The sequence below is a fragment of the Peromyscus eremicus genome, chromosome 1 (assembly GCF_949786415.1).
Source record: "Peromyscus eremicus chromosome 1, PerEre_H2_v1, whole genome shotgun sequence".
NCBI classification, from domain to species: Eukaryota; Metazoa; Chordata; class Mammalia; order Rodentia; family Cricetidae; genus Peromyscus; species Peromyscus eremicus.
In genome coordinates, this window is record NC_081416.1 from 43,262,193 (window position 1) to 43,284,648 (window position 22,456).

Consider the following 22,456-nt stretch of genomic DNA (forward strand, 5'->3'; position numbering starts at 1 on the left):
GGCGAGGCGCGGCCACTTCCTGGTGGGAAGGCAGGGCGGTCTGCGGAGCTCGCTGGTCCGAGTGTCCCGCATCGGCTACACGCGGGTTCTGAGCGGCCGCGGCCAGCGCAGGCTTGGCGCCCGGTTCCCGTCTGCGTGTGGGGGCTCCCGCGGCTGAGCCTGGCCGCTCCGCGAAGCGCCATGTCCAAGCCACCTCCCAAACCGGTCAAACCAGGTAAGAAACTGCGCGCTGCGCGTGCGGGTCTCCGGGCTGCGGGGCGCAGAGCAGGAGTTCCCGTGGGGCGCCCTCGGGCTCCCTCCGCACGGCTCGCCAGGACGTGCCAGCGAAGTGGTGACAAGCACCTAGGTCGCGGCCACTTCCTCATAGCTCTGCGTGTCGCTTGTCAAGTTGGAGTTCTTGACCCGCCGGCGAACGGGAAGTGCGCTGCGGCTGGGTGGGGTTTGCGCCCGCTGCCTGCGGGGCCGGAGGAGAGCAGGCTGGGGATCCGAGGTCTCTGGGCAGCTTTGGAGGGCTGCACCCGGGCTGCCAGCGGGACAGTCTGGCCCCCGACCCTCTCGGTTCTTCGCTTGAGGCACTGTCGCTCTGTCGTGCGTCCTAGTGCTTTGCTTAGGGTGACTCTGGCGAACTAAACTAGAGAGAGCCCGAAGTTCCTCAAAGCAGTTTTCTTGACCACTCTTCCTGGTTCACTTTTTAAACGTTGTTCTTAGAGTGTTTTCTGTGATGTGGAGAAACGAGAGAATTTAAAGGGACTGCTATATTTCAGTTCGGCCAAATAAACTCGTAGGAGCTTTCATTGGATAGGTAATTAACAGAATTCATAGGAAAGTGGGAGATTAATGACTGACGAATTCCCAGCTCTTTTTTTTTCCCAGTCTGCAACTTTGGTATTGCAAAGGCTGAAACTTGAAACGAGCCATTTACATCATCCTTTATGGCAGCTTATGCTGCTTCAGTGATTTTTTTCCCTTGAGTTTTTTTTTTTTTGTCAGTCACTCGAAATTTAATAACTATTTAGTTTTATTCTTTTGTGGCAGTATCAAGCCCCTGAATTTGAAAATAATGCACACACATTTATGAAGTAGGCATTCTTTGACGACTTAAATTTTTCAGGGCCAAGGGTGAGGGAAGTGGCTCAGACTGGCTTTGGCCTGATCAGAGTCAGGGCGGTGCTGGTTAGAGGCTGCCTTCGATGTGAAATCTGAGAAGTTTGCAATTTGCAATTTAGATGCGGATGTATGAGATGGCAGTTTTGTAAACTCAGATGTAAGTCAGGACCTCAAGTGTACAGCTATGCTGAATTCTTTGATAGCTAAACAAAGCGCTTGATTTAGAAGATTGACTTCGGAATCAGGTCGTGAGTTTTTCATCCCTCCAGACACATTAAAAGAGAAGTCGCGAGTTGCATCTGTGAACTTGTGTGTTCACGCACCTTTGGGTGTGGTTTAGGATTCATCCTGTTACTAAATGGAGATAGTCTCTGGGAACTATTTTGTTGTCTACATCTCTGCTTTTTTCCCTAGCAAGCCAGAAAACACATGGCTAAACATTTTTGCTATTTAGAAAGAACTGACTTCACAGGGATTTACAAGTGAGGCCAAGACATAAGTGAACTTGCCATGAAAATCAGTTTGGTGACTTAGTAACTTACAATGAGAAATATTAGTGTCAGTAGGACTTAACAAAAAAAAAAAACAAAAAAAAACTGGCCCACATGTACTGTGTGGTAGGCACTGGTCTAGTCACCCATACATGTTTGAATTCATTTACTTCTCCCAGCAGCTGTATTAGGTCAGTACCATTCTTTTTTTCCTATTGCCCAGGGGGAATCGAAGAGGTTAACTCATCTCATATCAGTGGTGGGGTGGTGATGGATGGAGGAGCCGGGCTCAGCTAGTCAGGCTCCACTGTGTGAGGGGCCCTGAATATTTTACAGCTGGCTAGGGATCTAAGGTTTCTGACAGCAGTGCTGAACACCTTGGGTACTGACAGCAGGTGTACTGGACTCTCCTTGTTCTCCAGGCAAGTCGCAGGGGTGAAGGTCTCCAAAGAAACCTGGCATTCACGAGAACATATTTAAGGTTTAAATTCTCATTTATTGCTTTGTTTACACCCTCCTTCGTCCCAAAATATTTTTTTTTTAAAAATTCACATTGTCAGAGAGTTGGGGGAGAGGAAAAGGAAAAAGGCTTGGGGCAGTGAGGGAAGAATATTAAGAAATGAGAAGAAAAGTAAGCTGATAGGCACACATGTCATAAGCTCCTGTAAAGTTACTGACCTGGGGCTGTCATGTTATTCCTGATCAGCATCATGCACACAGACAAAAGAGCAATGATAAGGTCCTTTGTGCTCAGGAAATTAACATGTGTTGCTTATTCTGGGACGTAGTTACTTTAATGCCACTGAGATCTGAGACAAAATTCCCCCAGATTCTCTTCATATGTTGGGCTGGATATATGTACAGGAAAACGCTGAGGAATAAAACACCCCGACTCCCAATTTATTGGGCAGCACCGCAAAGAGAGGAGCTGGATGAGGGGGTAGAGTCTAGTTGTGCCTGCCTTGTTTTTCCTGTTGCAATTTAAGAGACTAAGGATTTCTTTTGGCTCACAGTTTCCGGGGGTAGTCTACCACAGTTGAAAAGTCCTGGAGGCAGATGTGTGAGGCAGCTGGCCGCAGTGCATCTGCAGTCACCAAGCAGAGAAGGATGTATGCTCCTGCTCAGATAGCATCCTCCTTTTTATCCAGATGCAGTACCCAAACCCAAAGAATGGTGCTGCCCTTGCCAAGGATGAGTCTTCACAGCTCAGTTAACCTAATCAAGGAAATCCCTCCCAGGCATTCTTAAAGGCTGACCTATGCTAGATAATACCCATAGGTAAATCTGGAAGCTTGTCTCCTATGGGATGTCGTAGCCTAATGTAAGTCAGTATAAATTATCACAAATAGCAAGCAACGGACATTAAATAACAAAGTGGGTAATGTATCTTTCAGGCCAAACAGCCTATACCCAGCAAGGGGCTCTTCTTGGAAGGAGGCTCTCCAGGAAAGTTCTGTTGAGATCTTACAAGGAGAGAGTCCAGCCACGTTCGAACTACCGAGGACTGAGCAGAATCTCACTGTACTTTTTTTTTTTTTTTTTTTTTTTTGGCCTGTGTCCAGAGTGTCCTTTCTGTTTTCTCTCTGTCTTTGCTTCTTTCTCTGTTTCTTTTTGAGACAGGATCTCACTTTCTAGCCCTGGCTGATCTGGAACTTACTTTGCAGACCAGCCTGGGCTGGACCTCACTAAGCTCAGTCTGCCTCTGCCTCACCACCTTGCCTGGTCTTTTGTTTAGACATTCCTTACTGTGGCTTGCACTGGGCCCTGGGGGTTCTGGGGAACAATAAGATAAAGTTCTTACTTGTTTGGTATTTAGTTTCTTTATCTACAGCTAGATGGCTGACCATGTCCATTTAATTGTTTAATCTTGTATAAAAAAAGCAAAATCTTAATGTGGTGCGTGTCTGGAATCCTTGCACTCAAGAGGCTGAAGTCAAAGAGGCCTAGCTATGCAGCACCTACCTCAAAAAACAAACCAAGTAATAAAATATATTTTCTATTTTAGAATATTTGGAGCATACAGATAAACAATAAATATAATAAAATTTAAAAACCATCCTTATCACCTAGAGATAGTACACTGTATGAATAACCTCTCAGGTTTTATTTATTTTTTTCCCCTGTAAGTCAGTTTTTCATCACAAAAGGAAAAATAGAAGCAGTTATCCTCAGAATGGTGTCCGAGAGTCAGTTTGAGATATCTTGCTGTGGGCTGGGATTCTATATTGTCTGTATTGTGCTTGAAACACCATTTCAGTCACAGTTTGCCTGTGCCTTTCCTGGCCTTTTATCTTCTGTGGGGCCACTTTTGGCTCCTGAAGGTTTGTCAATAGATATGGCACCCCAGCTCAGTCTTCAGTGCATAGGACTGACCTGCCCTTCAGAGCCCTGAGACCTCTCAGTTTGTGTAGAGAGCTGTTATGTGGTTTTCAGCCACCCTCAGGAGCCTTGCACTGCAAGGAGAGTGGTTCTACCTAGCTTGAAGGTGGACAGGACAGAATTTAGTCCTCACAGAGACTGAGAAATTTGATGGGCCCTGGGATAAGGAATGCACCGAATATCACCTGAACCTTCAGACCCTCTCATTTTGGACAGATTTGGTGACAGTCCACTGTAGTTGGAAACCTGATGTCTGACCTTGGCCATCTCCTCCAAATGGCTTATTGATTTTGGTGGTGAGAGGAAAGCAATATAAATATTTCATGTGTCCTGTGAAAATAAATCTGTGGAACTTTAGAAGAAACCAGCCAGTGTTCTGACTTCTTTGTTATTCACGATAAAAGCATAAAGGGCATTGTATATATGCCCTTTGACTTGGCTTTCAGATATACACTGGACTGTTTTCTTCTATCAGTGTGATGTATTTATACCTAATGGCTGAGTATAGTCCAAGGGGAAACTTCCGAAAACTCCCTGGATGATGATGGTGGTGATGGGGAAAATTAACATTTAGTTGGCCCCACATGTCAGGCACGATAGCAAGCACTCTGTGTCCTCACTCTCCTGCCTTTATTCTAACTTCACTGTGAAGGAGGTCCCTAGATCCTTGTTTTACTCAGGATAAATAAGCCTCCAAGCTAGCTGTTAGTGATGTATGTGGCTTGGGACTAGAGCTCAGGCTTTAACTCGGACATGCTACGGGGAGGAGGTTCATGTTTGTGTGTGTGTGTGTGGAGATCAGAGCACAGCTTGCTGGAGTCTGTTCTGTCTTCTACCGTGTGCGTCCCAGGGTTTGGCTGCAGGTACCTCAACCCTTGAGATGTCTTCCTGGCCCACATTAGGGGAGTGTGGTAAAAGAAGCACATAGTACCAAGAGTGGCTGAGTTTCTTTTAAACTCCTACATGGTGTTTGCTGATGTTTGTTTAAGGGAACCCTACTGATGCACATTTAGATGGATTCCGGTCTGTTGTTATAGCAGTGTTATAACACACGGTGTAGTTTTGCAAATCCACAGGATAGAGTAGATATAGCCCTGTAGTGGCATTTGGGTATCAGAATGTGGCTATACTGCCATTTTTCAGAGAGATTGCAAATGGATTGTATCAGTTCACTAACCCTCAAAAATTGTGACCCAGCCAAAGCAGAAAAAAAACTTAATTAATACATTGGACTTGGATATTATTTATTGCAGATGATCAGAGTATTGGAAGCACAGGACACAGAATTTGGGGAAACTGAAAAGGTGTCACGGAGGAGGGGTAATTATAAGAAGGGTCTTGAGAGCTGAGTCAGGGTTTGCTGGCGTGTGGACAGGCAAGTCATCCTTTGAAGTACATCCTACCATGCACATCTGACTGACCACAGGTGCCAAGTTTCTCTAAGAATCCAGGGAAACCTGGTGCACGTATGGAACTGCAAATTGTGTGTGTGTGTGTGTGTGTGTGTGTGTGTGTGTGTGTGTGTGTGTTGAGTTAAAGAGAAAGCCACCGCATGCCTTTAATCTCAGTACTTGGGAGGTAGAGGCAGGTGGATCTCAGTGAGTTCGACAGCCTGGTCTACAAAGCGAGTTCCAGAATAGCCAGGACTGTTACACAGAGAAACCCTGTCTTAAAAAACAAAAACAAAACAAAACAAAAAAACAAACAAAAACAAAAAAATAAAGAGAAAGCCATTTGCCTACTTTTAGAAAAATGGTTCTGTTCTATACTGAAAGTGAGAATTGAAGTGTTGGAATTCCAGTCCTCCACTCAGGTGCTTTTGGGTATTGGTAGGCTGTGGCTGTTTAGCTTGTAGCTGTAGTTAAAGAGGGTTAGGTACTTCAAAAGAATGAAGCAAGTTACCTGGTGACTGATGCAGCCACCTTCCTATTCTTGCCAGTCATTTCCTACTTTATTTTTAACACCTGAAGAACTTTTGAGCGCCACAGGCAAGCTTCTCAACTTATTTTGGAGGCAGGACTTGAAGGGCAATTTTGCAGTTGTACATGTTTTTTTGTTTTTTTTTTTTAAAGATTTATTTATTTATTATGTATACAGTATTCTGCCTGCATGTGTCCCTGCAGGCCAGAAGAGGGCACCAGATCTCATTACAGGTGGTTGTGAGCCACCATGTGGTTGCTGGGAATTGAACTCAGGAGCTCTGGAAGAGCAGTCAGTGCTCTTAACCGCTGAGCCATCTCTCCAGCCCGCAGTTGTACATGTTTTGTGTTTTGTCAGTTGTACATGTTTTGTTTTTTTGTTTTTTTGTTTTTTTGTTTTTTTCAAGAAAGGGTCTCTCTGTTACCCTGGATGTCCTGGAACTCACTCTGTAGACCAGGTGGGCCTCCAACTCAGAGATCTGCTTGCCTCTGCCTCCCCAATGCTGGGATTAAAGTTGCATACCGCCACGACCCAGCTTTAGTTTTACATTTTTATTGGCATCGATTTTAAAACAATATCATCCCTACGAATTTGATGAGCTACTCTGGTTTTACATTCTTGGAATTCACCAAGCACTTGGAGTACATCTTTTCTCCTGGCCCTCCTAATTTCTTGGAAACTTGTGAGCAATTTGAACTCAAACTAAGGAAGATGTCACAACCAGTGGCATTGTACCTGAGCCAGAGGGCCTCACTCAGGTCCCTTACAGAAATCAGAGGGAGCACCAAGCAGAGTCTTCATGACCTGCCTTGTTCAGAGAAACTCCTGGGTTCCATTTCAGGACTCCCTGCTGGCTATCCATGGCCTAACTCACTCCTGTGAGACAAGAGCTATCTTCAGCCTGGGGTTAATTTGGAAAGGCTCTTGACAATCTCCCAAGCAAACACTGCACTAACTGGGAGATGCTTCTACATCCTAACATGCTGAGCATAGGTGAGAGCCTTAGATGAGACTCAGTTGACATATCTCTGACTCCAGAAGTCTGGAGCATTTCTGTGTCTCATCTTTGCTTAAGGCCCAGACTCTGACACTTATGTCTGATGCATTGCTTGCTGAGGTTTCTGGGGTTTTCTAGAGCACATCCTCTTTAACTGTTTGAGGGTCTGTTATCTTGATGAATCAGAGAAGCTTCATCTTGATGGTACTTCTGGAGGACCTCAATTGGAGACATTCTCACAGTGTCACGGGCTAAGACAGGGCTTTGGAACATTGCAACAGAAAACAGACTCCTGACTTTAGTGTTCTGTTGGGGGAAGAAAGCTGTCTCTTGAACCACATCTGCATGTAGGGTCTGAAAACCAGTCACCTACTGAGCTGCCTGCCAGGATCTGGCCCAACAGAGCTGCAGGCTGAAGTAGGAGCTGCTGCCGTGGCAATTGTTACCATCCTCTTTCTGAGAACCCCTCCCCGCTCCCACAGGGGTTCTGGTTCTTGCTGAATACCTTCCTTCCCCTTCTGGAGGGCCAAGTCTGTACTTGAATGTTGAGAGTCAGGGGTTCTTTGGGGACTTTTGGTTCCTAGGACTTGATTCTGCTTATTAGGAGCTCTACTTTCCGTAACAAGCTCTTGCCCATTTCCTGGTTGAACTGGGGTCTCTGATGTCAGAGATCTGTTCTGGACTCCCTTTTGACTAGTGTCTAGATCCCCGATGCTTAAACTGTCCTTAGCCCTTACTCTTTGCCACTGTTTTACTGTCTAGCTACCTGTCCGTATGGGCCCCCTGCATTTCTGATGTACCGTTTCACAGTTGGCCTGGAGGCCTGTCTACTTTCACAGTTGACCTGGAGGCTTGTCTACTTTCGGGTAGGCCTTGGTGTGGTTTCACAGTTGGCCTGGAGGCCTGTCTACTTTCACAGTTGACCTGGAGGCTTGTCTGATTTCGGGTAGGCCTTGGTGTGGGCTTACTTCCCTCTTCAGGCCTCATGTTAGGCAGACCCTAATGGCATGGCCAACTTGTTTGGGCATGATGGTGGCACTGTAAGGTACCAGGGTTACAGGCCTGGGGAGACTTATCCCAGTCTTCCTCGCTCACAGCAGTTACAACTTGGTTTCCTTTTTGCTCTGTCCATGGGCCCTGAGGATGAGCTCACTGCTTCTCATCTGATGAGTTAGTGCACTGTCAGTGTTAACCCGATCATTGATCTATTGTAGTTTCCAGCTCCAAAGTACTTACATTAAAATATAAGGTAAGGGTCTGGGATGTAGCTCATCCAGTAGAGTGTTTGCCATGTGTCAGGGACCAGCCCTATTGAACAGTCCTTGAAGGGAGGAGTGAGGACTGAGAAATAATAGATAAGAAAAATAGCATAGAAGAAAAAGACAGAGACACAGGGTAGGTTCTGGAGGGCTCTGAGTCAATACCACAGTTGCCTCGAGTTTATTCCTAATGGGCCTTTTATACACCAGCAAGGGGAGAAGCAAAAGACCTCCCCTTTTCAAAGTCAAGGTACAAAGTACAACAAATGTAGACCCTTCCTTAATTTTCAGAACACCTGGTGACCACGCCTTCCCGCAAAGCATCTTGTAATTAGGCCTTGAAATATAAGACACCCGGTAACCACACCTTTGCCCAAAACATTCTATTATGTAGCCTTGTGGGCAAAGCAAACACACACTCTCTGACCCTGAGTCAAGATGGAATAAGGCATCACCTTGGAGTCTCTGTGGGCCCCCACAACCATGTGTGCACAAAGACCTGAGTTCAATCCCCAGTATCATATAAAGCATGATGGTACATCCTGTAATTCCAGCACGGGAAGTAGAGGAAGGAGGATCAGAAACTTAAGGCCAGATTTACCAACATAGCAAGTTTGGGGCCAGCCTGGGCTACATGAGACCCTGTCTCAAAACAGACACACAGACACACACACATACACACACACACACACACACACACACACACACACACACACACAGTGTGTGTAGTAAGTAAGAAACATGCTTCTGGAAAGGAACTCCTGAATAGTGAGTGACTTTCTAATGGCAGAATTTGGGTATGAAAACCGCCTCAGAGTGGATATTAGAGGCCTACACTATACACTGTAGAGGAGGCCACTTACAGAAATGAAAAATAAAACCCGGCTTCGAGAGGAAGTTCTGGTCTCGAGTTTTCAGTTAACTTGCTAGGTGACCTTGGTAAGTCATAAAAACCACTCTGGACTTCAGTTTCTTCATCACATCTTAAGTCTGATTCCAAGTTTACTTCATTGCTTTGGACTGGCCTTTTATATAATCTCCCACATATCTGAATAATTTCATGCACACTGCCTCTCACAGACCCTTGGGTCTTTTAGTTACTCCCTACCTACCCCTCGCTGTGCCTAGTACCATGTGGATCCACACTTGTGGGGAGATGGAATACTCCAGGTCAGAGTTCAGGACTGATCCTCAGAGGTAGGGAGGTAGGGAGGATGGCCGGAGGACTAGGGTGGGGTACAGTGTATTGATAATGAGATCTGATCCCATTTCACTAGTTCTGCCTGTGTAGGGTAGTGCTTTGCTTACAGCTAACTGGAGAAAGAACTTTGGGAACCTGGCATGATGCTCCTGGGCCACCATAGGCACTGATTCTAAGGAGACCATTGTAAAATGTGACCATGCATGCATGACTGCCAAGGCAGGTTGTTTATTTTTCTCTGTGAGGTTTTTGTTCATTAAACTAATATATTCAGTTATTTATTTGTTTGTTTGTTGAGACAAGGTTTCTCTGTGTAACAGCCCTAGATGTCCTGGAAATAGCTCTGTAGACCAGGCTGGCCTCAAACTCACAGAGATCCGCCTACCTCTACCTCCCAAATGCTGGGATTAAAGGCATGTGCCACCACCACCTGGCCCTAAAACTAATATTTTTCATATAGTCCTCTCCCAGCTCATTCCAGACCTAACCTTTACCCACCCCACTCCCTCCCAACTTCATGTCCCCCCCTCCTTTTTTTTTTTTTTTTTAAATAATCCGCTGAATCCAGTTTTGCTGCCTATATGCTCATGGCTTTGGGGCCATCCTCTGGAGCATGATCAACCTAGCAGGGGTCACACCCTTAAAGAAAACTGACTCCCCCTCCACAGAAGCCATCAACCCATACAGGATTTTATGTTTAGAAAATGTCAGCTCTGTGGATGGGAGCTCTGGGAATATGACTTGTAGTTTTTAGAAATTCATTCTCTGTGTTAAGTGTCCTTTAGAGGTCTTCTTTCTGGGGCACTCCCATCTTATCTTTCTGTCTCTTTGAAATGATACAGTCTTAAACTGTGGGCTCAAGGTCAGCTTCATAGGGATTCTCACTTCCGATTCTAGGCAAGAGGGTTTTCATTGCTGGCCTTTAACCAGAGAGATGAAAAGGCTTCCCCTAAAAGGATGACTGCCCATGTGTTACTCTGCATTGAGGTGCATCTTACTAAGAAACTAAAAACCTCTTTCTTTCTTCCATCTCTGCTCCCTGACTACTAAATAAACAACTCTTAGACCTGGAGTTAAGGAATTAACTCAAGAATTTATAATTACCGTGCTAGGAACAGGTTTCATTGCAGTGTCTTTAGGATTCAACAGATTCTATTTATTGGAGAGTATAATACTATGAATATTAATTTCTTGGGATAGACAGTGAGGGAGGGTGGGCTACATAGGAATGTAGACAATGAGTATAGAGGAGAGTGAATTCTGTGTCTACCTCAGAGCCCGCGGTTCAGATGACCATGGTGTGTGGGTGGGGTCAGGCCCTGAGAGTGCAGATTCTTCCATCTTCTGTCCCAGCCACTCCATTCACATATTACACAGCAAAACAGCAAATAATGCCTGCCATAGGATCTAGGCTGGAGAGGAAGGCAGGGCATCTCTAGATTTTGTTGTTGTTGTTGTTCTTTTTCGAGACAGGGTTTCTCTGTGTAGCTTAGCGCCTTTCCTGGAACTCACTTGGTAGCCCAGGCAGGCCTCGAACTCACAGAGATCTGCCTGGCTCTGCCTCCTGAGTGGGCATCTCTAGATTTTAAGAGCAGATTCCATAGTCTCCTGCCAAACATCTCTATACACATAAATCTGGGTACCCGTCAATTCTAATGGGTTTTCAAAGCATTCCATGAGCCTAGTATAGCCTCAGAGGGGAGTGGGACCTTCCCCGGTCTTAGAGTGTCCTGGAGGTGAAGTACTGAAGTTTGTGACCTTCATGGGTTGCCACCTCCTTTGTCAGGCCCTGCGAGAAAAGGAGGTTTCTATTCTAACAGTCCTGTAATTTACCCTGTTCTGTTGTGGCCCCAGAAAACCACATCTCTAGTTTACCTGGTCCTGATCTCCAGTGAAGTTCTAGAGGCCTCTGTTCCCTTTGGACTTTTCCTTCTTTTTAAGTCTGGGTAGTGTGGGGAAACACCATGATACTTCACCCAGTAAAGGTCACCTCTGGCCCTGTGGGAGCCTCTTGGACTTACTGGGCCTTTCCAGACCTCCTTATATCTGTCAAGCCCTTCATCTCTATAAAGGGTCTCAACTGTGAGGACTGCTCACTACCTAGCTGTCTGTCTGCTGCTTAGTGGCCAGGGTTGAAGAGATGGAGACTCCAGGCCAGGCTCTGAAGTGGAATGGCAGTAGAAGGTACTGGGCCACATTTCCAAGGCCACCATCCATCCTTTTCCCTCCTATGACAGGCATGGTACAGACCTCTGAAGTAAAGCTGCCCTGCTGAGAGAAGACACACCCAGGGAAGCAGTTTCCAGCTGAAAGCCGGGTGTCAGTGGGTTTGACTGCTCTGGACACCTTGCTGATTTCTGGCAGATGAACCCCTTTCCCTTTTTTGAGCCCACCCCACCCCGGTTGTGCCTCCCCCCAACCCAAACACCAACAACTGGTAACTAGACCAAGGGCCTCACACACACTACCCTTAAGCCATATCTCCAGCCATCTTTTTATTTTGGGACAGAGTCCTCACTAAGTTGCTTAGGCTGGCCTAGCCTGGCCTTGAATTTGCAATCCTCCTGCCTCAGTCTCCTAAGTATTGTAGGACTTTGCTATCAAGCCTGACTCCTTGAGACAGGGTCTTTGTGATCGCTTTGGCATGCTGCAGAGAAAAAAAATGGAATCCTTTTGCTTTGGGAAGAGGAAGAGCTCAGTTTTCAAAGGCATTGTTTGTTGACTTTTTTTTCTCTTTTTCTCATGATTTTTACATTTCAAACACACCCAGGTTTGTTTTGTTACACCAGAGTTTGAGTATTAACTTGCTGCTACAGATTTGGCCACCCTTCTGAGACTACATTTTGGCCCCCAGTGATTCTTCCCGTCTCTCCCACACTGCACACCCTTGTTTCTGTGCCAGGTTTCAAAAGTTCAGACGTTCTCAACACATTTCTAGGGTTCATAAATGAACACATTTCTCCCAGCACGTCTTGCTAGGGTGTGCCTGTGGGAGCTAAGTCTAAAAGAGTGTTTCATTGACGCAGGTGTTCTAGATAGTTAAAATCTGAAGTCATTTTTGTTGTTGTTGCTGTTTGTTTTTTCACAAACTTTTTAAACACTGGTTGCACACATTAATACATGAAATGATCTGACCTGTTGTTTCAAATTACCGACCTCCCAGTAGTAGGACGGAATGTCTGTAATTAGTTATGACTAGTATACAGAAGGGTGAAGGCAGGGGTGTGGATACTTCAGGGGGAGGAGAGAAAATAGGAACCAAAACATTGGAGTCAATCGCTGAAAGGAAGGTTGCTTTTTAATAAAATTATCTTTGGTTTTATGAAAATGTGTATGTGTGTATGAGTGTGTGTGTGTGTGTGTGTGTGTGTGTGTGTGTGTGTGTGTGTGTCTGGTTGACTATATTTCTTTTGTGGATCTTTCTAATGCTCTTGAAAGAGTGTGCACACTGGTGTAGACATGTAAGTGTTCTAGCGATTGCTTCCCTAGAGGAGTTGGTTGTGTCTGCCGTTTTTGAGTATGTGGGATTTACACAGTTCCCAGCCACTGGAAATCATATGGAAAACAGCTAAAAGATCAAGTGCAAACACCCCTCCCCTGCCTCTCTGATCTTGAGACAGCCCTGGCACATGTTCATGCCCCAAGCCTGATCTCTCGCTCTTCTTTCCACCCTCTGCCTCAAGCACCCTGATCTGGTGGATGTCCTCAGAATGCACTTCCTGCCCTGCACCCCTGTGCACCACACTGGGCTTTGTTCTGGGGCTTCCTTTCCCTCGCCTCCCTCTCCACGGGTACCTTATGTGATCATTCTAAATTGAAGTAGACGTTGCCTCCTGTAAGCTGTGCTGATCTCAGCGCTCACTAGTGTCTGTGAGTGTTTTTGCCATTGTAGGGGTTTGTCTGTCTGCCATTTCTTTTCATGGCTATTTCAGGGAGAAAACAGGGAGCAAAGGGGACCCTATTAGTAAATCCTGATAAATTTCACATGACTTCCAAATTGTCCTTCAACAGGACATTAATAAAGATCATATTTTCTAGTAATTCCTCTTTACTCTTGGCAGTTCATAACATAAAGGAAATAAATGTGACTTGTAGTTCTGCTACCCAGTTTTTCTTTTTATGCGTATCTTGCTTTACATAGCTAGTTGCATGTACATTACAGCCAGTCTCTTACATAATAGTAAAACATAAGTTTGTTCCCCCAAAGCTATATTTTTCAAACATTACTGATCCTGGGACCGTGCTCATATGAGACTAGTGCTCTGCCACTGAGCCATGTCTCCAGCCTTCGATTTACTTTTTGAAACAAGCTCTTGCTCAGTTGCCCTGGCCTGGAGTACTGACTCTGCTGCTTGGCGGCTTTGAGTGTGTGATCATACATCCTGCTTGAATCTTCCAAGTACCTGGAATAACAGGTAATACCACCAGGCCTAGCTCAAAAACCAAATTTTTAAGAAGGTAATAAAACTGTTGTATACATGTACACATGAATGAACATTTTAAGTCTATATATTCGTGTTCCTAAATCTGTTTTAAAAGTACAAATTTAAACTTATTTAATTCTCCAGTGGTCATCAGGGATGTAATGTATGTTCTGTTCCCTTAATTAAAGCATTGAGGTATTTTTTGCCAGGATATTGTATGTGATGCATTCCCTAATATACAAGGCTAGAATTTGATAATACTGTTTTGTTAGTGACAACAAAGACATATGCATTAATCCCCAAGTAATGTACAAATGCACACAATGATGACTAACAAGGATGCATACATGTCAGAAGCTGTATGTGCTACTTTATGTATATGAATGTTTTCACTCTCAGGAACCTGTGAGTTCTCTTGAGGACTGTCCAGTGCTGAGAACTGGGGTTCTTCATCATGACCTCAGCAATCCCATGGCCCTAGGGAAGCTTTCTCCTTGTTCTGTGGACCCAGACTAGGTACTTCCCAACTGGAACTGTAGCTTCTCGGCTATAAAATATGGTTAATAAAGGATTTGAATTGTTTCAAGGATTCGGTGAATCATAGTGAGTTAGTGCTTTGCATGGTGCCTGGCCCATGGTAAATAAATGTCTTGTAAGTGTGAGTTTAGAAGGGTCATTTAGTTTTCAATGAATGGTTTTAGTATTGGGGAATTTCCTGTCTCTGGTCTTAGCTATGTAGAGTCATTTGCCCAGCTAATGGTCTTATTTTAGAGGGAGCTGGGCCCAGCCTCATTTGGGGTCTTTGTAGAGCACATGGGCTGCAGCTCCCCATAATGTGCCTTTGTCCAATTTGTTACTTTCAGAAGGGGCCGTGGGATGGGGCTTTTCTGTATGGGGGCAGAGACTGAGGATTTCAGGTTTGGTGGGTTCCATGAAGTCTGGAGTGACTGCATGTGTGAGGGAATGAACCAGACAGAATGCAAATGAACAGCTGTGTTCTGATAAATGATCAGTCTTCAGTCCTGGACACTGAACTCCGATCATTTTCATGCTGAGAACTGTTTAAAACTATAAAGCTATTCTGGCCGTGGGTCATACAAAACTAGGCCTTGCTGTCCGACGCCCGTCATTAGGCTTCTGCCTTTCACAGAAGATGGTCCAGATAGTCTCAGAACTGAAATCATTTTCTTCCACTTTTCCTCCTGGTCTCCTCAAACTATTGAGGAATGTTTAGCAATCGTTGTCCCCTTTCTTTAATGGTTAGTTACCCAGGACATAGTCAGACAAGAACGTGTCATTTGGACGTTTGAATCCTCTTATTTAGGACGTTTATGTCATATGTGGAGGAAATGAAAGTAGCCAGTGTTTGTGATCTTTCACGAAGTAAAAGTAAATGACTAAGGTTGCTGAGAGGCGCTGCAGAGTGGAAGCGAATGAAACGAAAATGGACTAGAAAGGCACCCTGTTAATAAACAGAGCCCTCTTGTCAGGAAACACACTGGTTACTGTTTGTAAGGAGCCTGCCATTCCTGCCCCTGAAATCAAGACATACTGCAAATTCTTCTGTGTCCCCCCCCCTTTGGATTGGAGAAGGGGGTGGCAGTCAGAGAAGAGGTAGTATTGGAATAAGAGGAATACAAACAGCATTTATAATCTTTTCTATTGATCTGCTTTAATCCAAGAATATGAGTGTGTGGGAAGAAATGTATGCAGTTACATTATTCTTCACATCCTCAGCTCTTGGACATTGCTGTGCCTCGTTATTTTTGAAGCAGTGGGCTTTTGTGGAATGATACACATGAGAATCCAAGCCAAGAAATGTGTTCTGGGATGATCTCTCATTTATGGGCGTTGGAGTCCACAAAACCCCAGGGAAGCCTGTGTTGGCCTCACAGAGCACAGCTGTTTCCTTTCACCTCAGGAGCGGAAAGATGGCTTTGGCTCTTGGATACCGTCGTTTAGACTCCCCTGTTTCGTTTCTGAGCAGAAAACATCCTGTTTCAGGGCCTGGAGAAATGGCCCAGCAGTTAAGAGTGCTTGCTGCTCTTGCAGAGGACTCAGGTTCAATTCTCAGCACCTTTGTGGGGACAGCTTGTGACTGTAACTCTAGCCTCAGGGGATCTGATGCCTGTTTCTGGATCCCTAGGACCCCTGTACTTACATGCACGTACCCACACACAGATGTAAAGTATGCATAATCAAAAAGAAAACAAATCTAAAAGTAAAAACAGCAAAAGCAACCATTCTGCTATAATCCTGGTAGAAAGCATACTGAAGCTTTCACTTACCCTAAGGATATCCAAGGTAGGACGCTTTGTTTTATACCCACAAAGTATGATGTAAGGTTAGTATTGCTTTCATTCTCTTAGGAAAAATGTGAAGAATAAATGTATATACTAAATTCATGTTTTCTATAATTTACTTTTGGTCAAATGACTTCCTTTTGAGAACTCTAAAATTAGTTATACTATTTGCTTTTGAGGGAGAGGGGAGAATGTTGTGTTTTTAATGCATAGCTGAATCTTAAAACTAAAACAAAATTGAGGAAATATTTAGTATTCCTTATAAACTCCTTCAGCAGATTTTAGGGCTTTTAGGGTTTATCTTTTGACCTTGACTTCTAGTAAGACGTTTTGTAGCTCGAGTTTTCCTGCCTGGCCCACAGTCAGGACAAATCTCTATCACCTGCCAGTCCCACAGCCTCAGACCCGACCAAGTAAACACAGAGACTTATGTTGCTTTCAAACTGTATGGCCGTGGCAGGCTTCTTGCTAGCTGTTCTTATAGCTTAAATTAATTCATTTCCATTAATCTATACCTTGCCACATGGCTCGTGGCTTACCGGCATCTTCACTAGCTGTTTCTCATCGTGGCGGCTGGCAGTGTCTCTCTGACTCAGCCTTCCACTTCCCAGCTTTATTCTCCTCCTTGCCCCACCTATACTTCCTGCCTAGCCAACGGCCAATCAGTGTTTTATTGATTAATTAGCAACACATTTGCCATACATCCCACAGCACTTCCCCCTTTTTTTTTTTCAAAAAGGAAGGTTTTAACCTTAACAAAGCAAAATTACATATCATTTGGGAATTTGGGCGTAGCTTCTCTTACTACTTCCTGCTGGAAGGGGGCGCTGTATCTTATGGGGAAACAAAGAAAATTTTAGAATTATGGAATAGTCCATGAGGCTGTATCGTCTGAGCCAGATGCCTTCAAACCATTCTGGATGTTGGATCATCTGGGCCATGGTGTCATTGGAGACCTTCAGGGGGTCTTGGCTGGTCAAACCTGATGTATCTTAATCTTGAACAAATCCAGAGCCTTTGGCTTTCTGTGGGAACAAAAGCAGAGTCTCTTTTCCAAAGTAACATATCCTTACATTCAAATTTTGAAGTCAAGGTATCTTTAAAATATACATATTGGTTTAACTCAACATCTTTTATGATCAAATGTTTTTCTGCAGTTAGAAATCCCAAAGACAACACAATCCAGATTCTCTGTGTAATATCCATTTTTACGTGGCTTATTTTTTATACTACCTTTACTGTCTCTTTAAAGACTTTATTTTTAAAAACTATTTCTTTATATAACTGTATATATTCCTTTTTCTCTCTTTCAAGCCTACGTACATTTTTACACACATTGTAAACTATTACATCTGAATCTGTCTTATTGTAAATCTATTGCTTTAAACTGCAGCATTTGTAAGACTGAAACGGCAATCTGAATCTGTCTTATCGTGAATCTATTGCCTTAAACTGCAGCAGCTGTGGCTGCTGGCTCCGCCCACCTCAGCTTCCCAACATGGTGGTATGGTACAGTATGTTTACCGCCAGCTCTGGGAGCTATGATGGGTCTATGCTTTTGTCCAAGCAGCGTGTAGCCCAAAAACCTCTTTTTTTGTTTTGTACCAGCAAAGGCTAAATCCACCATGCAGCTTAATGTGCCACTTGCAGAGGCCTCATTCCTGCCATACTGCAGGTCGAGCACGCACACTAGGAACCCACAAGTAGCTCAAACCGGCAGCTGCCGCTCATTTGAGAGAGACAATTAGGAAGCTGTTTTTAGCTCCGTTTTAGAATCTTTTTTCTCAGTTTTTTAGGTGGAAACTCTTGCCACAACGTTGGACGCCATTTGTAGCTAGAGTTTTCCTGACTGGCCCACAGTCAGGGCAAATCTCTTTCACCTGCCAGTCCCACAGCCTCTCAGACCCGACCAAGTAAACACAGAGACTTATGTTGCTTTCAAACTGTATGGCCGTGGCAGGCTTCTTGCTAGCTGTTCTTATAGCTTAAATTAATTCATTTCCATTAATCTATACCTTGCCACATGGCTCGTGGCTTACCGGCATCTTCACTAGCTGTTTCTCATTGTGGCGGCTGGCAGTGTCTCTCTGACTCAGCCTTCCACTTCCCAGCTTTATTCTCCTCCTTGCCCCACCTATACTTCCTGCCTAGCCAACGGCCAATCAGTGTTTTATTGATTAATTAGCAACACATTTGCCATACATCCCACAGCAACGTTTTGCTTGATGATCTAGTTCATAAAACTACATAGAAACATATGCATACACATATATGCACCTACACATCCCATACACTCAGGAATGTAGTAGTATAAGAAGTTCATCTTAGCCTTATACTTCTTTCAGAACCTGCCTCTCAGCTTTGACCAACTGGCCAGCTGACATGACCCACAGACATCTGCTCAAGTATTCATTGTAGATGGCAGAGGAAACCCCCATACCTAATTTTGGTACCCACACCAGTAATCAAACAAGGCGTGATATTTGGGTTTACTATTAACAATGTTGTAATAATTAACAATGATTGTGAAACCATGAATTTTAAGCCCCCAAATCATTTCAACAGTGAAAATTATGCATACAATTTGAGAATTATTGTTGAGGTAGAGTGGTTGCTGATAATCTTTGTGGGATTATCGTCATCATCATCATCGTCATCATCGTCATCGTCGTTGTTGTCTAGTTAAGTCTAGGTGATGAGAAGGTACACACTGCCCTCAGCTACTGCTACATAGGAACCAAGGCTTTACTATCACACTGGCAACTGTGTCGTGGGCAATTGCTGTACTAGCAGAGCTGGTGTGATAGAGAGTGAGCTTAGTTTTACCAAAGTCCCTTTGAGCTAGACTCATAGCGTGGAGAAATTATGGTTCCTGTCCTTTTAAAGGAAATTCTGAAAGTTGGTGTACAGCTGGTAGATGGCTCAGTGGGTAAAGTACTTGCCACTCAAGAATGAGAACCTGAGTTTCAGTTCCAAGAACCCAGGTAAAAGTTACACATGTGGTGTAAGCATCTGTAATCTAGCACTCCCACAGGAGGTGGGAGGTCGAGACAGAATTCCCAGAAACTCTCAGGCCAGCCAGCCTGGAGTACATACTAGAAAAACAGGAGACCCTTCCTGGAATGCCTGGGCTAGTTCTCTGAATATGCCTGCTTTCACAAACATAAGCACATGCTTACATTGTACAGACACACACACACACACACACACACACACACACACACACATATTATAGATGAGCAAAAAAGTTAAAAAGGGTTTTCTAGATTGTCTAATAAATTTATAATCGTATAATTGAACTTTTGAATAGTTTCCTATTTTTGTTATATTGCAGTATTTCATTCTGTCTAGGTGAATGACATTTACTTTTGCCAAATATTAATTTTAACAGTTGCTTGTTTGTCACCAGTATGCTAAAATCTGTATTTGATAAATTCCAAAATATCTATTTAGGCATTTGTCCATTCCCAGTAAAGCAAACATTTCACAAAATCATTATTTCAGCTAAATATAGTATGCTCATCTTTTCTGATCTAGTTGATCTTTTGTTATTCTTTTCAGACAGTCTCACTGTGTGGCCCAGACTGCACAGAATCATCCTGCCTCATTATCCTGTAGGATGATAGTCCTGTGCCACCCTGCATGGCCACATTTCATTTTGAAAGCTGCTCATTTTGTTTCTCGGTCCACTCATGGTTTCTGACCTGTGGTTTTCAACTGCTGAGACCCACTTGCTCTGGGAACAGTGAGATAGCAAGGACAAGTCATTTTGGCATGTGATATTTTCTTGTGCAAGAGAAAGGGTTTTCTGATTTTCTTCTTTTCCTATGTGGATTAGTCAGGGTTCTAGAACTGCGATTTAAAATGTTATGTTAAGACTTGTAGAAAATGGATTGATGCTATTGCTGAACAGTTTCTTTGGCTAATTCCTGCCAGCTATTTCAGAATTGAAGTGATTCTATGCTTTTATTAGCATGGTAAAAATTACTGCGTGGGCATCCTTTAATCAAAATGCTTGGCTGTTTTTCTTTGTTTTGTTTGCTTTACACCTAAGAGTTTTAGTGGTTGAACCTCCCTAATCTGAACATTTGAAGGCCTGAGTGTTCTGGAATCCCAAACTTGCTTTTAGAGAAGTCTTAAATTCCCAGCAAGATTGAGTGGAAGAAACAAAGCTTCCCTGTCTGTCCCGTGCCAGTTCCCATGCATAGCCTCTGAACTGTTGTTAGTTTCCCCCTGTTGTGTTTTGCTAAATTGTTCTATTACCAATAAAAACTTGAGAGGCAATATTGGGGTGGAAATCTGAGAGATCAAAGAAGCAGAGGAAGAGCAACCAGCTAACTTTCCCCTTCTTACCGGGGACCCAGCCAGGGCCTCTTCTCTCCACACTCTTGGATCTCTCCCAGATCCAAGAGAGCATGTGAATTCCAAGTCTTCCCTTCTCCTTCCTGTCTGTATTCCTGGCTTCACTATGGCTAATATCTGGTTGCTGGCTCCACCTCCAGATTCAAAGTTAACTTTATTAACACAATCTAGGAATGTCACACTATGATCAATATCTTGCAACATCCCCCACTGTATTTTCTGTTCCTGTGACAAAATACTATGACAAAGACAACCTTCAGGAGAAAGAGATTCTTTGGGTTTACGGTTCTGGAGGATAAGAGTTCATCATGGCGGGGAGGCATGGCAGTGTTGTAGCTGGTGCAGGAAGCTGAGAGCCCACATCCTTAATCACAGTCTGGAGCAGGGAGCAAGGTGGAAGTGACAAGTTGTTTTTTATTACAGTTCCTACCCCTCAGTGATGTACTTCTTCTGACAAGACTACACCACCTAAACTTCCCTAAACAGCCCCGCCAACTAGTAACCAAGTAGTTGAATGCCTGAGACTCTGGGGGCCATTCTCACTCAAACCACCCATATTCAGTTCCCTGGCCCCCATAGGCTTATGGTCTTACCATAATGCAAAATGCATTTAGTCCAACTTGAAAAGTCTCCATAATTTTTCACACTCTCAACACTGAGTCTCTCCTGAGACTCAAAGTAATCTCTTAATTATAACTCCCCCCATCTGTAAAATTAAGAAGCAAATTATACACTTCCAATGTATATTAGCACAGAATATTCATTACCATTCCAGAAGGGAGGAATGGGGCATAGTAAAGAAATACTGAACTAAAACAAGACTAGAACCCAGCAAGGCAAACATCAAATCTTGCAACTCCGTGTCCAACATCTGCTACTTAATTTTTAAAGGGCTTAAAGGCTCTGCCCCTCCAGCTTTGCTCTCTTCAACATCTCTCTCTCTCTCTCTCTCTCTCTCTCTCTCTCTCTCTCTCTCTCTCTCTCTCTCTCTGCTGATTCTATACCCTGTCTATACCTTGTATAGCTCTGCTTGGCAGATGTTTCATGGCTCTGGCATCTCCAGTATCATGGGTTGTCTTCTGCAACTCAGGCTTCACTTGATAGCATTACACAATGGCTTTTCACAGCCTCTTGCCCTCTCCTGGCCTTCATGCAAAGACTCCCTTGTTTTGTACTGATTGCCCCAGCAGCTCTCTGAAACCATGGAGGAAGAATCCACGACCCCTTCATTCTTCCAGCCTTCATGACTCTAAAGTCAGTATCAAGTAGACATGGAATTCACTGCCAAGTTCAGCTGTCAACGTGGGATGGATGCTGGCGCCCTTGAATCGCATTAGCAGCCGAGTGTTTATTTAGTTGCTATGAGGAGAAGGTGCCTTCAGCTCTCTTCTGCAGGTTAGAAGCTTAGCAAGTGGAGTCTTGCCCCGAGGATACCCTCCTTTTGTTCCAGTGCAGAGAAGGCCTCTCTAATTTCTAGTAGTTACAGCCTCAAGCCTCTAACATTAAGCTTCCTGTTGTTCTTTTTCTCTCTAAACTGTACATTTTGCCCTACTTGCTCTTTTTCATTGTTGACTGTATAAAAGTTACCAATAATACATACCACAGGTTCAGTAATGTGCTGTTTTGAAATCTCCTCTGCCAAGGAAATTAATCCATCCCCTTTTTTAGCCATAGGCAAGTTCTTAGGACAGGGACAGACTGCAAGCCAGAATTTTTGCCAAAATATCACAGGAATGGCCTATAGCTCACTGCTGGTAAAGTCTTTGCTTCCTTCTGAAAACCTTTGAGCTGGGCTTACAGGGTTCACTGCTGTCGGTATGGCTGTCTTCTAGGTTCCTAAGGTTCCTATGTAGATAGCTCTTTAAGCTCTGCTGGTAGCATTCAACTGGTTTCTAGCCCAAGGTTCCAAATTCCTCCTAAAAACAACATGGCCAGATTCTTCACAGCAACCCCCCCCCCCCCGCCCCCCTCTGGTACGAACTTCTAGGCCAGCAGAGCATAAGAACAGGAAGC

At 44.2% G+C, this 22,456-nt stretch overlaps 1 protein-coding gene across 1 annotated transcript in view; it reads left to right on the forward strand.

The window, feature by feature from the left end:
* The first annotated feature begins 18 nt into the window (after positions 1-18).
* Positions 19-22,456, forward strand: part of Ostf1 (osteoclast stimulating factor 1) — a 55,799-nt gene continuing 33,361 nt past the window's right edge. Inside the window, exon 1 of the mRNA XM_059259870.1 lies at positions 19-214. Within this exon, the coding sequence (XP_059115853.1) occupies positions 181-214 (34 nt within the window). The 5' untranslated portion in view covers positions 19-180. The remainder of the gene's footprint in view (positions 215-22,456) is intronic.